The 14,779-nt window shown below is 47.3% G+C and overlaps 1 protein-coding gene across 1 annotated transcript in view; it reads left to right on the plus strand.

The window, feature by feature from the left end:
- The window catches only part of LOC144147049 (uncharacterized), a 36,076-nt gene extending 27,724 nt beyond the window's left edge, over positions 1-8,352 (plus strand). The window contains exons 3-5 of the mRNA XM_077679077.1: positions 4,264-4,268; positions 6,801-7,666; positions 8,219-8,352. Coding sequence (XP_077535203.1) covers positions 4,264-4,268; positions 6,801-7,666; positions 8,219-8,220 — 873 coding nt within the window. The 3' untranslated portion in view covers positions 8,221-8,352. The remainder of the gene's footprint in view (positions 1-4,263; positions 4,269-6,800; positions 7,667-8,218) is intronic.
- The last annotated feature ends 6,427 nt before the right edge of the window (positions 8,353-14,779 follow it).

Genomic DNA, 14,779 nt, shown 5'->3' on the forward strand with positions numbered 1-14,779 from the left:
ACATACTAAGAAACTCTATGCAATCCAATGCTCCTCGAGAGAGTGTTCGCTATCGGAGAGGAGAGGGGGTGAGCGGCGGAGAGCGCAGCTGGATCGGCGAGGAGAATGGGGGAGGGGTGGACGCCGACAACGCCGACAACAACGCCGGATGGATGCAGGGACAAGGCGAGTGAATGAGATGTGTCGCATCTAAAAGGCCTGTTGGGGCCTTGCCGGGCAGTTGCTGCACATTACGGACGCAGGGATACAAACATTATCGTCTGCTGAGGAAAAAAAAAGTACTAAAATAAAAATAAATAAAAATCAAGAGAAAAAATTAAAATTACAGAAAGAAGTTGGGGAATTAAAAAATCTCCAGAGAATACATTCGAAAGCTTCAACCATTCAACATTCACCCGCGTAATACAAAAACAGCGTGTCTAACTTGAGAACGGGAGCTTAGAGAAAACAGGTCGGAGGGATTGGAGTTGAGGATAGAAGGGACTGGAAAGTACGCAGCCGATCACCATACTTTGTGTGAACCCTCGGCACAACAAAGCATTCTCGTAAGCGGAGGCCACGTTGCGGTGTGCACATTATACAGTGTTCATGTGACCAAAAATATTTGAACAACACAAAGAAGTCGTGCATCCTTGACAACTGAAAAACGTCTACATGCGACTCAAGCGATGCACCATACATTACTGACTTGACAACTGATTTTAATATGCAGTTAATTTTTCTTTTTCAGAAGGCGGTACAGAAGTAAAAACTGCTAATGCCACACCCCAAGACAATATAAGCAAGTGGATAGCATATTTGTTTTCGTATGTATACCGGACATAAGGCTTTAATAGAAAATAGGAGAAAAGGAACATTTCTGAGTTGGGTACATACGTACGCTGCATGTTTATTCCAGGGCATATCAAAATAAAATAATAAACTTAAGTATTTACAGTAGATAGTTGGGCAACAGGTGCACATGCACATTGGACACAATTGCTAGTATACAAATACATTGGAACGCGCTGAGGAATAAGCTGAGCTGGATTATGGAAGCATTCTCGTTGTGACTCATTGTTGTTTATTGTAACTAAATTATCGTGGCACCACCACATTACTTGCATACAGTCATGCTGCAGGTATTCCATTGCTAGTTCCTAGTTAATACGTCTGGATACATGTACCGTATCGTGCGCATATTGGAACTCTGGAATGAGTTCAAGGACTACTGCGTTCGTTAACGTATATAATAAATAAACTGGGAGCAAGAACAGACCCCTCAGGGACGCCTGAGGATAAATGCTCTGGATTGCTTCTCATCGAACGCAACACAACAATATGAGGACGATTGGATAGGTACTGGTTAATTAAAGATAGAAACGGACCTTTGAATCCATACTGGAACCGTTTATAAGATAAAACGGAGTGGTGAATAGAATCGAATGCCTTGGAAGCATCCAAAAACATGGCGCAGGCATATACACTATGTTCTAAAGCATTGATTAGAAAAGCAGAAAGTTCTTCTAGAGCTTTTTTTATTCCACGCCCTCTGACAAAACCGAACTTGTTGGGCGAGATCACACCATGTGTATGAAGGACGCTCAGCAACACTGTTGCAATGTGTTTTTCTAAAATAAGGGAAATGGTAGGAAGAATGGAAATTCCACGGTAGTTTGAAACGCAATTTTTCGGGCGATTTTTCTACCATAGGGTGCAAGGGCCTGTTTTAGTCCGAAGGTGCATGTGGTGTACGGACTATATTCCTGATTATAGCGAGTAATACATCTTTAAGACGCTCAGAACGCCTACACAGGACTGCAACAGAAATGCCGTAAATTTCTGCAGCTTTATTTCTTTTGAAATAAAGCTGCATTTGTTTGCATTTGTATTTCAATATTTCTTTTGAAATGTTGCAAGCTCCTCGAGCATATCACCACCTTCCAGATTTAATGTCGCCTCGGTTCAAGCAGTTTCTTTTAAATCGAAGCTTTTTAGCTCTACCCCCCCCCCCCCCTCCCAAGGGCCTTGTCGCGGCCGTTGGTGGCAACAGAAAACTGCAGCGAAAGAGTAAAAAATGAAGGAAGCTCACACTAAAGCGTAAGGCTTGAAGGTAGCGCAGTTGTACGGAACCTTCAGAACCGTTACAAAGGTATAAGTGCGTGATTGCAGCCGCTTTGCTTCTTCTTCGCTGTCGGAACGACCTTTGCTCCATCCTTGTTGCTATAAGTGTGAGCTTCCCTAATTTTTGTGGAAGTTGTATTCATAGGACATCACGTTCGAGGGGCGTACGCTATGACGTGTCTTTCTCGTTGCGAGAAAGCGTTGCCACGTTTACGGCGAATGCTTGAGTTCATTTTTTGGCCAATCATGGCCAATTTTTTTCGTAAGTGGGTATGCATGGCTTGCAAATGTGCGCCGGGGAGGCTGGGAGGCCGCCGCGGGGCACGCACACAGCATCGCTCGCCATTTTCTTGGTTTTTTCACATCCTGGCGGTCACCGTAATATGTGCCAATATTCATAAGCCGGTATGCTTGGCTTGATAAATGTGCGCGGGGACCCTGTGCAGTCGTCGCGAGGAATGCACATATGAGGTCTCCGCATTTTATTCGTTTTGTTAACTGCGGAGCAGCCGCCAAAAGGCGCACGCTTACGTACGTGCCCGCACTCGGCATTTTTATGGTATTTTACCTGCGGACATTATAAATCACCATTTGCTACATAGCTTCGCTGCTAAAAGAAGTTACTCCAACCGCCTGGAATCGAATCTGGAACTAATTGAAAAACAGAATGAGAACCCGCTGTCTTACTGATTGAATTACGAGCCCACGCGCAGCCGGGGGAGACATATGGTACACTGCCACGTGCACTGCCTGCTGAATGCCACGTGATAGCGTCGCGCGACGTTTCGCGCAACTCTGCAGTCCAGCCATGGCGTATGTAGCGAGCGTGTGGACGCCTTGCGCACGCGCTGGGAATCAGTAAAAATTAAAAGAAGCTAACACCACCGCATCTCACCTCACTTCCCCTCTGTCCTGCCGCCGCCGACGTCTGTGCCACCGATCTCGTCACCCCCGTCGGCGGCGGCAGAGACGGAGAAGTGAGATGGTCTAACACCGGGTTTGAGCTTTGTGTCACTTTATAAAAAAAGAGTTACCACTCATGCGCACCCGCCGCGGTAGCTCAGTGGCTAAGGCGTTGCGCTGCTGAGCACAAGGTCGCGGGTTCGATTCCCGGCCGCGGCGGCCGCTTTTCTGATGGAGGCGAAAAGCAAAAACGCCCGTGTGTACGAGATTTCGGCGCACGATAAAGATCCCCAGGTGGTCGAAATTAATCCGGAGCCCTCCACTACGGCGCGCCTCATCGCCTGCGTTGCGTCGGCGCGTTAAACCCCACAATCAATCAAATCAATCAACCACTCATGCGCTATACCAGTGGTTCGTGCATTGATTTCAGCTTACCAAACAATATCTCTTTCAACGAATAAAGGGTATGTTTAAGTGCATTTCACTTGTCTATGGTTTCATTATTTGTAGAAACACGTGTGCGAGTCCAAGTGACGTCGTATGGGTAATCGTTATGGGTGTCGTTTCCAGCTTCGCTTACCAACCATCTTCCCAGGGTGACTTGGTGTTAATGTTTTCACTAATCAACTCTGTTTTACAAAATTCTTCTCATGTGACACTCAAATATTCCAGTACCCGACGGCTTCCGCTTTAGCGTGGATAACAGCATACAAACTGATTGTATTTTTTAGACTCCTCTAATGCTTTTGACCGCGTATCCCAGTGCCGCCACGTCTCTAAATTATCGTCTCTTCAAATAAATTCTGTAACACTATCGTGGCTCTGTCACTCTTTATTCTCACGCCAGCAACTTACTATAATCAATAGGTTCGCCTCCTCCTTTACTGGCGTCACATTAGGCATCCAACATGGTAGCGTTCGTGGCAGTTTACTCTCTTTAACTTACATTACTGACTAGCCTACTAATAACTCGTCTTCCATGCAGATTTTTGCAGATGATTGCATTATATATCGTCCCATAACCGCTCCTCATCATCATATCGCCCTTCAAAATGACCTAACCTTAATATTATTTCAACACCTGGCAGATCACCCTAAACTTTTCTAAGTACCAAACAATTTCTTTTTCTCGCTTGCGAAATAAATGTAACAGCACATAATCTATTACTACCGCTCACTTCACAAGGACAACGTCATACAAATAAATAGCGGTACACTTAACACCTCACTTGTCATGGTCGTACCGTATACATGAAGTCGGTGTCAAAGCATCAAAATTATTAGGTTACATACGCCGGAACTTCCGTAACGCACCTATCGACATCTGTACATTAGGGTATTAACTTTCGTTTGTCCACAATTAGTGTTTGCTTCATCTGTATGGTCACCACATCAAGCTCATTTAATGCCATCACTAGAATCAAATCAACTTAAAGCTTCAGGCTTCATTTCTCGGTATTATGACCACCATGCTAATATTACTCAAATGAAAATAGATATATTAGTTCAGCTATTAGGAACTCGGTGCTAGATTCCTGTGCGATGTCTTCCGCACAAATGCATAAATTCAGCTACGCCATCCCCATTGCCTCTGGAAGCACCTATTCATGTCAGCACGGCGTCATAATCAATTCAATTTCAAGTGAATATTTAATAAAACACGTTCCTTCCACTCATCTACCCTGCCACGTGCCCTTTCATTTGGGAATGATCTTGCAAACGCCATAAACTCCTTATCGAACCATGGTGCATTTCTTAAGCTGCTGACCAGTCATATTGCTTGAAATCTTATTCGCGGATATTTAAGTTGTCATATTGTAAACTATTTTTATTTCTTTGTTTAAAATTGATATTGAAGCCTACTTTCAGTGCATTAACACTTGCTCAAAATGATATAATGATACTGTGGTATAATAATATGTTTTACACCATTTCGCACTACTTCTGCTTTACTTCTCTGCCCACCTTACACCATGATGCCCATAATATCCTGCATTACCAAATTTATGATGCTTCGTGGTGGATTTCTTTCTTTACCCTAATGGAATTTCTACGTACTGCGCCGTGTATTTTTGTTTAGCTTTCTCCCCCGTCACGCAATGCTCTTCGGAGTATGTGAGGTACTGCAAAATAAATAAATAAATCCGCATCAAAGTTAGTCTGAAATAAGACTTGTGCATGTTGCATTGAAAAAAGAGGACCAGACACCATCTTCCCTGGATGTATGCTTTTTCCAACTGTAAATCATAAGCATTTCGATTTCTAATAACCCCGATTGTGTTTGAAGTGACCGCGTAGGGAAGGCGACTTTGTGCTGCCAATCGGTGTGCGACTGGTTTGCCGTCCTGGTTTAATACTCCACATTCGGCACACGGCTGGCTGCAACTTTCTGGTTTCTGAAAACGCAACTTTTGGCGTTATTCAGGCACGTACAATCAAGCCCGACATCCGGTTCAGGGGTACGTGATGGCGTTGTGATAGTTCTGTCCCTGTGCAGTTTACTTTGCATAAAACGTGCCGAGACACTTGCAAAGAAAGAAAGGTCAGTGCAGCCTGCAACAGGTTATTTCAGTAGTCGCTCCTCCTATGCACCTGAACAGCTCTTTCGAAATAGCCTATGCATTAGGAACAATGAAAAGGTGGAATAAAAACCAGTTGCATGCTTCCGTCATCGTGCACATTTTGGCATATTTCTATTTGTAAACATTAACGTGTACAATAATGGACGAATCACACTAAAAAATAATAACGTTCCTTCGAAATCATACGGTTTTAGCAATACCAAGGTCACCGGGCATCGTGAAGACGTCCTTGGTCTCTTGCAGCTTTGCACGTAACATCGCGCGATACCTACTTGCCATTCAGAGTGCAATGCTAAAGCGATCCTTTCTTTATTTTTACACGCACTCACGTATTTCAATTTCTTGTTTCTTTTTTTCTCAAAGGGCTCAGAGAATACTTCGCGAAGCTACGAGTGGTTTGCTATAAAAGCTGTGTCGAACTGCAGTGAAAGCAGCAGTTGGACGATCAGCAGCTAAAAGAAACCATGGTAAGTTTGCCTGCTATACGTATTCCGAAAACACCAGTCTATAGCGAAGAGCCTCAAGCGGTGTAACACAACTAGCGGCCATCTCTAAAAAAACGCTTATCCATTGAATGTAAGACCGAATCCTACGTGGTAGCGTGAATATAGCTCTATCAGTACGGATAAACACTTTGTTGGAGCTGAACGTCTAACTTTGTCGAATAGCCTGGATAGAGGACCGACAACTTTGATGAGTGAAAGCTGCGGCATAATAGAACTGCCTCTGCACACAAAATAATACACTTTTTCTTAACATGGATACCCGTGTAATAACGCGGCCGCTTTTGGCATACGCATAAGCATTGGAAACGTCTTTCTAAGCTTTGTGAAAGTGCTAAAGAACTTACCATAATAATGCGTCCTAAAACGAGAACATGAATGGACCCTAAACTGTCACTACATAGCTACGCCACGTCTTATCCTTATCAAAATCGCTGAAGTTCTAAAGTGAAAAGGTATAACTCTCACGATGACTACTTACTGTGCAGATTCGTGCCTGCGTTGTCCTCGCTCTGGCCACCAGCGCCTTTGCTGGTTACACCGGTTTCGCCGGCTACGGTGGCCACGGCCTTGTCGGACACGGCCTTGCCGGCTACAGCCTTGGCGGCTACGGAGTCGGGGGCTACGGCCTCGGCTACGGTGGCTACGGTCTGTCCCACTACGGCCTTGCCCATGGTGTCGGCTACTCTGGTCTCGGCCTGGGCTACAGCTACGCCCCAGCTGCCAGCTACGCCGTCGCTGCCCCAGCTGTTGCCAAGACCGTGTCCACCTACCACGCTGCTCCAGCCGTGGCCACCGTTGCCCACGCTGCCCCAGTCGCCACTTACGCCGCTGCCCCAGTCGCCACCTATGCTGCTGCTCCAGCTGTGACCCGCGTCGCCACCTACCAAACCGCTCCAGCCGTCAGCGTTGTCCGCGCTGCTGCCCCAGTCGCCACTTACGCCGCTGCCCCAGCTGTGACCCGCGTCGCCACCTACCAAGCCGCTCCAGCCGTGAGCGTTGTCCGCTCTGCCGCTCCAGCCGTGACCACTGTCGCCCACGCCGCCCCAGTCGCTAGCTACGGTGTCGGCTACGGCCTTGGTAGCTACGGCGGTTACGGCAGCTATGGGCTGTCCAACTACGGTCTTGCCCATGGCATCGGTTACTCTGGTCTCGGCCTCGGCTACAGCTACGCCCCATCTGCCAGCTACGCCGTCGCTGCCCCAGCTGTTACCAAGACCGTGTCCACCTACCACGCTGCTCCAGCCGTGGCCACCGTCGCTCACGCTGCCCCAGTCGCCACCTACGCTGCTGCCCCAGCCGTCGCCACCACCGCCGTCCACCACGCTCCAGCTGTTGCCACCGTCGCCCACGCTGCCCCAGTTGTTGCTTCCTACGGCGTCGCCCACGCTGCCCCAGTCGTCGCCTCCTACGGCGTCGCCCATGCCGCCCCAGTCTACGGCTACGGTGTCAGCGGTCTCGGATACGGTGTCGGCCACTACGGTTTCGGCCACGGCCTCGGCTCCTATGGCCTGAACTACGGCTACGGCCTTGGCTCTCCCTTCGACTACACCACCCTCCTCCGCAAGAAGAAGTGTGAGTACTTTACGAGAATTTTGTTGAGCTCGTCGGAGTTACTTGTATGGTTAGAGGTTTTATCAGCATGAGGCTCATTTCAGGTGTATTATGTTCTTTAAACCATATTTGAAATAGCTACATCATTTCGGACCGACGAGATCTTCCGAGGCTGTAATTTCGAATACAGAATGTGGCAGGGCCTTTTTGTGATAGAACATTGAGTCAAAGCCTAATAACATACACCTGTTGAAGCATACGCGTACAGGAACAATTAAAATGCTGTCCAGCTTTCGCTTGGGTAATATTAAATATAGCTATAGCCTGTGGCCCATATAGCATGAGGCGATCTCACAATGTTGTGAACCGTAGGATGTTATTCACGAATACCTGTTCGACCCTAACTTTTTCGTGGCCTAACAGATGATTGAACAGTTTGCACTAATAAGCCCGCTCCGGATACGTTACGAATGCACGAAGTTTTGGCAGGGAAGAAATTACAGATGAGAAATAACTGTAATACAGTTTATATACCCAGCACTAATCCTTATTTCTCATGGTTTTCTTTTTCAGAAACACCTCTTTGAGGAGTATATACAGCCAATTGTGGAATATAGTCACAAATTCCGGAGCGTCATGCTTCGTCACACTGCCATCACGAAGGCTTGATGGAAGTCGTGTAATAAATGAAGAGAATTGTGATCGCACTGTTGTCTCCTTTGTGGTCTTTTTTTGCGACCGTTGTTTTGTTTCCATGTAAAGAACGGTTTTTATTTTGTTGACAAGGAAGCTCTTTCATGCTTGGGTAGTTACACTGCTATTGTTTGTGCTTCTTTTGAAGTTGCTTTTCGTGACAGGCTTTCCTCAGAACAAGAAAGTTATGTCCGAAATTAGTTTTGTTTTCGCGGGCACATTAGCATCAATTAACGCGTATATATCCACGCATTCACAGGGTGGGACAACCTTCCAGCCAAACATTTCAATTGCAGAAGAGTTTCCACGCTCCAACATACATATACGTGAGTCTTTTATAGGCAGACGGTCAGCGTGATTGAAAAGTGTCTCGTTGGACTTCTTACGCGGTGTTTTGCAAAGCTTTTAAAGAAGGCGCAAACGTATTCTACGGAGGAAAACGTTTTCTAGGCGATATAGCTAAGATAGGCTCAAGCCAGCCCCTCCGTATGTTGAACGGCCAATCAGCTATGCTGAGAGTAATAGGTTGAGGTCCATCTCTTCTTAGCAGTGACGGCACTTTTGCATTGGATGCCGCAGGAAAGTCTGAGACCCGAATTGGGGGCGGAGGGCTCTCCAGAACTTCTTCTCTTCCTTACAAAGTACAAAGTGCCCGTAACCAACTCTGGCTGCATGCATACGCTTTTTTTTTTGGGTATTAAGGCGAAAACCTCACCTGCCCCATTTTCCAAAAGAGCGCTATTGTTTTTGTTGCCCGTTAAAGGACATGGCTCCCGCTGTAAAGGGTAAATGTCGAAAAAACACAGGAGCGATCTTCTTGGATCTGTAACAGGGTGCGATGTTTCATTCTGTGTATTTTACAAATACCACCCATCCTGCGCGGCACAAAGCTGGAAATCAAGATAGTGATAGGCTGCACACTGCCTAACGCAATCTAAAACGTACTTAACTACTGTTATGTACAGAAAAATGGGCACAGATATTGATTTATATTTTGAAAAATCCCCAGGTATTAATTTCCATTTCGTCAGCCGTACAGAAGCGGGCCTTCCTGCATGACGCAAGGCATCAATTAAAGACAGTGCACACTGTACACTGCACGCTGCTACACCCTGCCTATAACGATGATATAAAACATATGTCACCGCTCGGTTTCTGCAAAAAATGGGTACTGGTATTGATTCACAATTCTTTCACAAAAATGGCTCGAAGTTGAAAAAAATTCCTCCGCACCTCCCCGAAGGGAATCGTGCAGAAATGTGAACGCATTGGGTGCACCGATGAGTGTGTTGCGAGTAATGGCGTAATTAATGACGAGAGTGTGAACGTAATCATTTATTCATCAGCACCTGTTTGTGTTATCGTTGTACCTGACGGCCACAATCACTGCCTTGTGATCGCTAAAGTGCACGGTCAAAGGGTCTTTGAGAAGCATACGCGCGTCACAGTTTCGCGTAAAGACCAGATCAATGCAACTCCCGTGAATGGTAGTGGGGCACGTGTCGAAGCCGGCAGAGAGACAATGCATAGAGTGCCTGGTCTGCATGTACTAGACCAGCCACTCGCCACTCTTCTTGCGCACGTCAACGTTGAAGTCGCCAACCAAGACTATGGGGTCAGAGGGTTTGGAGCGCACGCACACACTTTCCATAGCCGCGTCCAGCTGCGCGGCAACGGCGTCTCGAGCGAGGTTGGGCGCGAGGTACACGGTCACCACAAAGACTCCGTCTCCGGTGTAGGCAAGGGTGTACAAGTCCTTGTACGGAGACGTGTCTCGAACGGGAGTCGTGGAACGGCGTGCGATATCAAGTTCCCATGCACGTTAGACACGAGACTAACACCGCAGTACTCGCCGTCCTTGCCGCTTCGAGCAAACTAGTACAGCTCGCTTCAAGCGCATGCGTTCGGCACTGAGCGCGGAGAGATAACACCTGCGGGCGCACGCCGACGGAGAACGACAACCCCCGACTAAGAAATGCATTCGCATTTACGACGACGACGACGACGAAGGCAGAACGACGAGGCGCGCGCTCACGTGCGCTCGCGCTGGAGGAATGCAGGCGCACGCCGCTCGATGGACGCAAGATAACCCCCGACTAATAAATGCATTCGCATTTAAAAAAGACAACACGCAACTTTGCTGCGACTCGAGCACAGGCCTTAGTAATAGGAGCCGAACTCTTCCTTAAAGGCACGAACATCGAACGGCGGGTCCTCTTTATCAGTGGGTCAGAAGACGATCCATCGATCAGTCAGTCAGTCAGTCAGTCAATCAATCAATCAATCAATCAATCAATCAATCAATCAATCAATCAATCAATCAATCAATCAATCAATCAATCAATCAATCAATCAATCAATCAATCAATCGTTTTATTCCAGTTTTTACAGACAAAAGAAAGCTCAGGTTGGCTTAGTGTTCAAAGCAATCTTGTAGATTGTGATAGCCGCTGTCGCTTCTGTATCGCGCACGAAACGGAATAACGCAACACGGGTCTCCACAGGCGCAGCCCGATGCACTTCCTACTGTGCTGTCCTTACTTTAGCCGCTATCTGAGAACCTTGCGAGCAGCAGAACAAGGGTAGTTGTGGCTATTGCTGTTCCGTTCTTCTAAGCAGATGCCCACACGAGGGATTGAGCCCGAATTGGGAGCTATGAGGGGCTAATGCGGCCGCCTTACAAAATTAAGAAAAACTATGAATTGTAAACGTAAAAGTTCTACCTCGTGCATGTTGCCTGACACCACACCATGATGACATGTGAGTAGAACATGTGGTGCACACCAGCCGTGCAGACCCCTGATATCATGGGGGTTGTGGCGTGTGCCAGACTTGCAGTTGACGTAATTTACGGAGTAAGCCGAAGAAATGAAAGCGAAGAGACGGTCGCAAACACGACGTAGCAGAAGAAAAAGCCAGTCAAAGTATTTCGGACCAATAGACAAACAAAAAACACCTAAAAAAGACACACAAATGCCATCTAGCAATACGCAAGTAGTTAAAAGGACATTAAAGGCTGAAGGAAATTTTGTTTTAACGGCAACAATACAGTCATGTCTCGTTAATATGGACCCCATTAATATGGACACCCCGTAATACGGACGAAATTTTCGGCGACCGGTCTCTCACCATGCAATTCTGCCCCGTTAATATAGAAACCCCGCATTCCGGACTATGGACTGCTATTATGGGGACGAAACGGGTAATTGCAGGCCTTTTCGTCTCGTTATTATGGTCACGGGTCCACAAAGAACAAAATAGAAAAATGACTAATATGAAGAAATATGGGTTCATTGCTTCAATTTTAAGCGACGTACGAATACTGTTCTTTTCAGTTGCAGAATGCAGCTTTTGCGTCCCTTCCCGCGCTCGCAGTCTCACGTGATGCTGCCGCGCGTCTTCAGTTACGGGATCGGATTGTTTTCTGCCACCGGTGATCTCTTTCAGAAACGCCGAAGGGAATGTCGACACGGACGCCACGCTACACCCCCCCCCCCCCACACGCCATTGTGGTCATTTCGGCGGAGGCAATGGCTGGGGTTAAGCGTAAAAGGTCTGAGCTTTCCGCTGAGCTCAAAAAGGAGCTTGTCGGCTTATCCTCTCAACTGTCCCAGCAACTCGAGGAGAGCTTTTCGACGACATAAGCAGCCGATGAAGAAGACAGACCGACCGTCCCCCGACGTGAAGCTCGCCGTGGCTTGGAGACGGCTATCGCATACATTTAACAGGAGGGACACGCAGAACGCGCACTTCAAGTAGCGGACGTGGTGCACTTCTAGAGACTACAGTAGGATCGACGGCATTAGTACAAACCCACATCTCGTTTTTTGGCTGAATAAACCGTGGTATTTCCTGGAACGATTCTTCCTTAATGTTTGTGTTTTTTACCTTGATTCATTAGTATGGGAGATTCACATCATGGACGATTTTGGGGGGGGACGGAGCCGTCCATATTAACGAGACATGACTGAAAACGTTTCTTAGCTCTCTCGGCTTTTGTTCAACAAGCAACGATGCGTTCTTTGTTGAGCAAAAAGAAAAAAAGGGTGGCATTTTTCTCAGCCGCTTCCCTTTAAATTTTTCGGGACGTAGTCATTGCGTCACAAACTAGTAGCGGGGCTCTGGTGCGATCTAGGCGCTTTCACGCTGGGCGCAGTAGCTTTTATGTCTACAAGCAACGGCCGACGTCGACAACGTTTGTCTGTCCTAGCGGGCTGGCTTGGACTGTTATTACTTCCCCGCGCCGGAACAAGAAATGCTTTTCACCGCTCTAGGGGCCGGTGTGCTCGCATGCACCGTACACACGACCGCGAGGATCACGCCGACCGCGAGCGAAGAATCGGCAAACGTCGTTTCAAGTATCGTGCAAGCGCGACTGCCTGCTTCTGCGTCGCTCAAGCGGGAGACTTCATTTCACCTCGCCTGCAGCGATCACGTCTATCTCACATTCTGTTCTCTCCCGCGACGCGCCAGCCTCCCGTGTAATACATACGCGCTTTTTGCAGCGGTATCGAGTAGTCCTCGCGGCCAAGGCTTCGATCGGCCGAATCTGACCAGGGTAGAGCTACGCGCGCTTGATTTACGGATAATTTATCAATCGCGGCTCACAGCAAACTGAAAATAACAAGTTCGAATCATTGCGATAATCATTTGCATTTGTGCCCTAACATTCCACGGTCGGTAAGTTTCGAACCGGGCGCAGGCCAGCTTTATACCATCCGATAGCAACATCCGGACGCGGAGAACGTATTACAATCCAAGTCGGGTCGCGTAAGAATATGCAGTGCCTCTTGTTCCTTTTGCCGCTTCTGGTCGGAGATATTGCATGAAGAAGCTCGGGCATTGACTGTTGTGTTCATTCACATGGCAAATTGCCCGCGATTGCTTTTCCAAAACGAAACTGAAAGCATGATGGCCGACTCTGAAGAGCGAGGGGAACAGCCCGTCTCGTAATGTACAAGAACTGTAATCTGTATTTTTGTATTTTTAAAGGGATCAGATCGCGGAAAGGTGTAATTTACATGTATTTCACGTGCTCAACCACTTAGGAACTGTTCATTTGAGGAAAAAAATTATAGATGCTTCTCCAATAAGTTGTCGACATTCACAACGTTTGTGACGTCACAAACTGTAGTACCCAAAAGCGTATGACGCGTCGTCGCATGTTTTTCCGTTTCTGGCGTTTTCTGTCCTAATAAAAAACTGCTGGTCGCGAGAATGACGGATTTAGATTCTCGGCACCGTAATCTACGGATACAGGCCAACGTGTTTCCACTCCTTAGTGTTTCTTTTATACGCCTCGAGATTCGTGATCGCTGCGCCGCCTGCCGCCGCTTCTCCGCGGAGTTTGCGGGATTAGCACTGCGTGGCTGCTAGGTGGTCATGCAGTGTTTTGGTTCTCTTTCGCTTCTCTTTGCCTTTCCGCACTCTAAACAACTTGTTATGGTGACGTCTGTAAGCTAACTGCACGTTTAGGGCACTTAAAAAAAACAGCTGCGTCTTGGTAGAGCACTCTAACGCCAACAAGAGCTACCCGGGGAGTCGGTTCTGCGCGCTTCTTGGCCGCTCTTGCGGGCGTCGGCGACGGCAGCAGCATATCACCGCTGTCACCTTCGAACACGTCAGCACAAGTGAATTCTATTTATTGTCGCCTCGTTTAGACCTGATATTGGCACTGTAAGAGGTTGGTTTGTTTTGCAGCGCAGACAACAAATGCGGCTTTGCTTCGAATATGTACGTCGTAGAAAAATATGTTTCGGGGACGTGATAACCCAATAGCTGACAAAAACGTGTGCCTTTTATGGGAATATAAGCCACGCAAAAATGTTAAGTACACTCACAGGCTGTGCATTGTCAGATATGTGCCCACTCAGGCCTTATAGTAAGAACCAAGGTATATGTTAATGAAACCACGGGAAAATGAATGGTCTGCAAGTAGGGAATAAATAGAATAGTCGTACGGGAATGAAAAAAAAAAACCGAGTGCAGCTTCTGAAATGCTACAGACATTTGTTAAGAGCAAGGTAGTATTCACGAGACCAACTAGATGCGAAATACACTGATATTTCGCTAGACATGGGGGGGGGGGGGGGGGGGGTTTGAGGAGGACGCTCAACTATCGTTGTTTACAAATGCGGAGCGAAATCAACGAATGAACGTTTTAGTAATCATGCACACAAGCTGCGTGTTCACTTTTCGTTTGTTTTTCGAATTGAAAAACGGCTGATCACTCGGCGGACTCATTTTTTTGAAGAATACAAGGTAGGCAGTTCACAAGCGATACGAGGTGACGTTAGAAGAGTTGATTGATTGATTGCAGGATTTAACGCGCCGACGCAACGGAGACGATGAGGCACGCCTTAGTGGAGGGCTCCGGATTAATTTTGACCACCTGGAGAGCCTTGACGTGCGCCGAAATCTCGTACACACGGGCTCGTTGGA

This window comes from Haemaphysalis longicornis, unplaced genomic scaffold (genome assembly GCF_048455015.1).
Source record: "Haemaphysalis longicornis isolate Haplotype H1 unplaced genomic scaffold, Haemaphysalis longicornis Haplotype H1 scaffold_7, whole genome shotgun sequence".
Lineage (NCBI taxonomy): Eukaryota > Metazoa > Arthropoda > Arachnida > Ixodida > Ixodidae > Haemaphysalis > Haemaphysalis longicornis.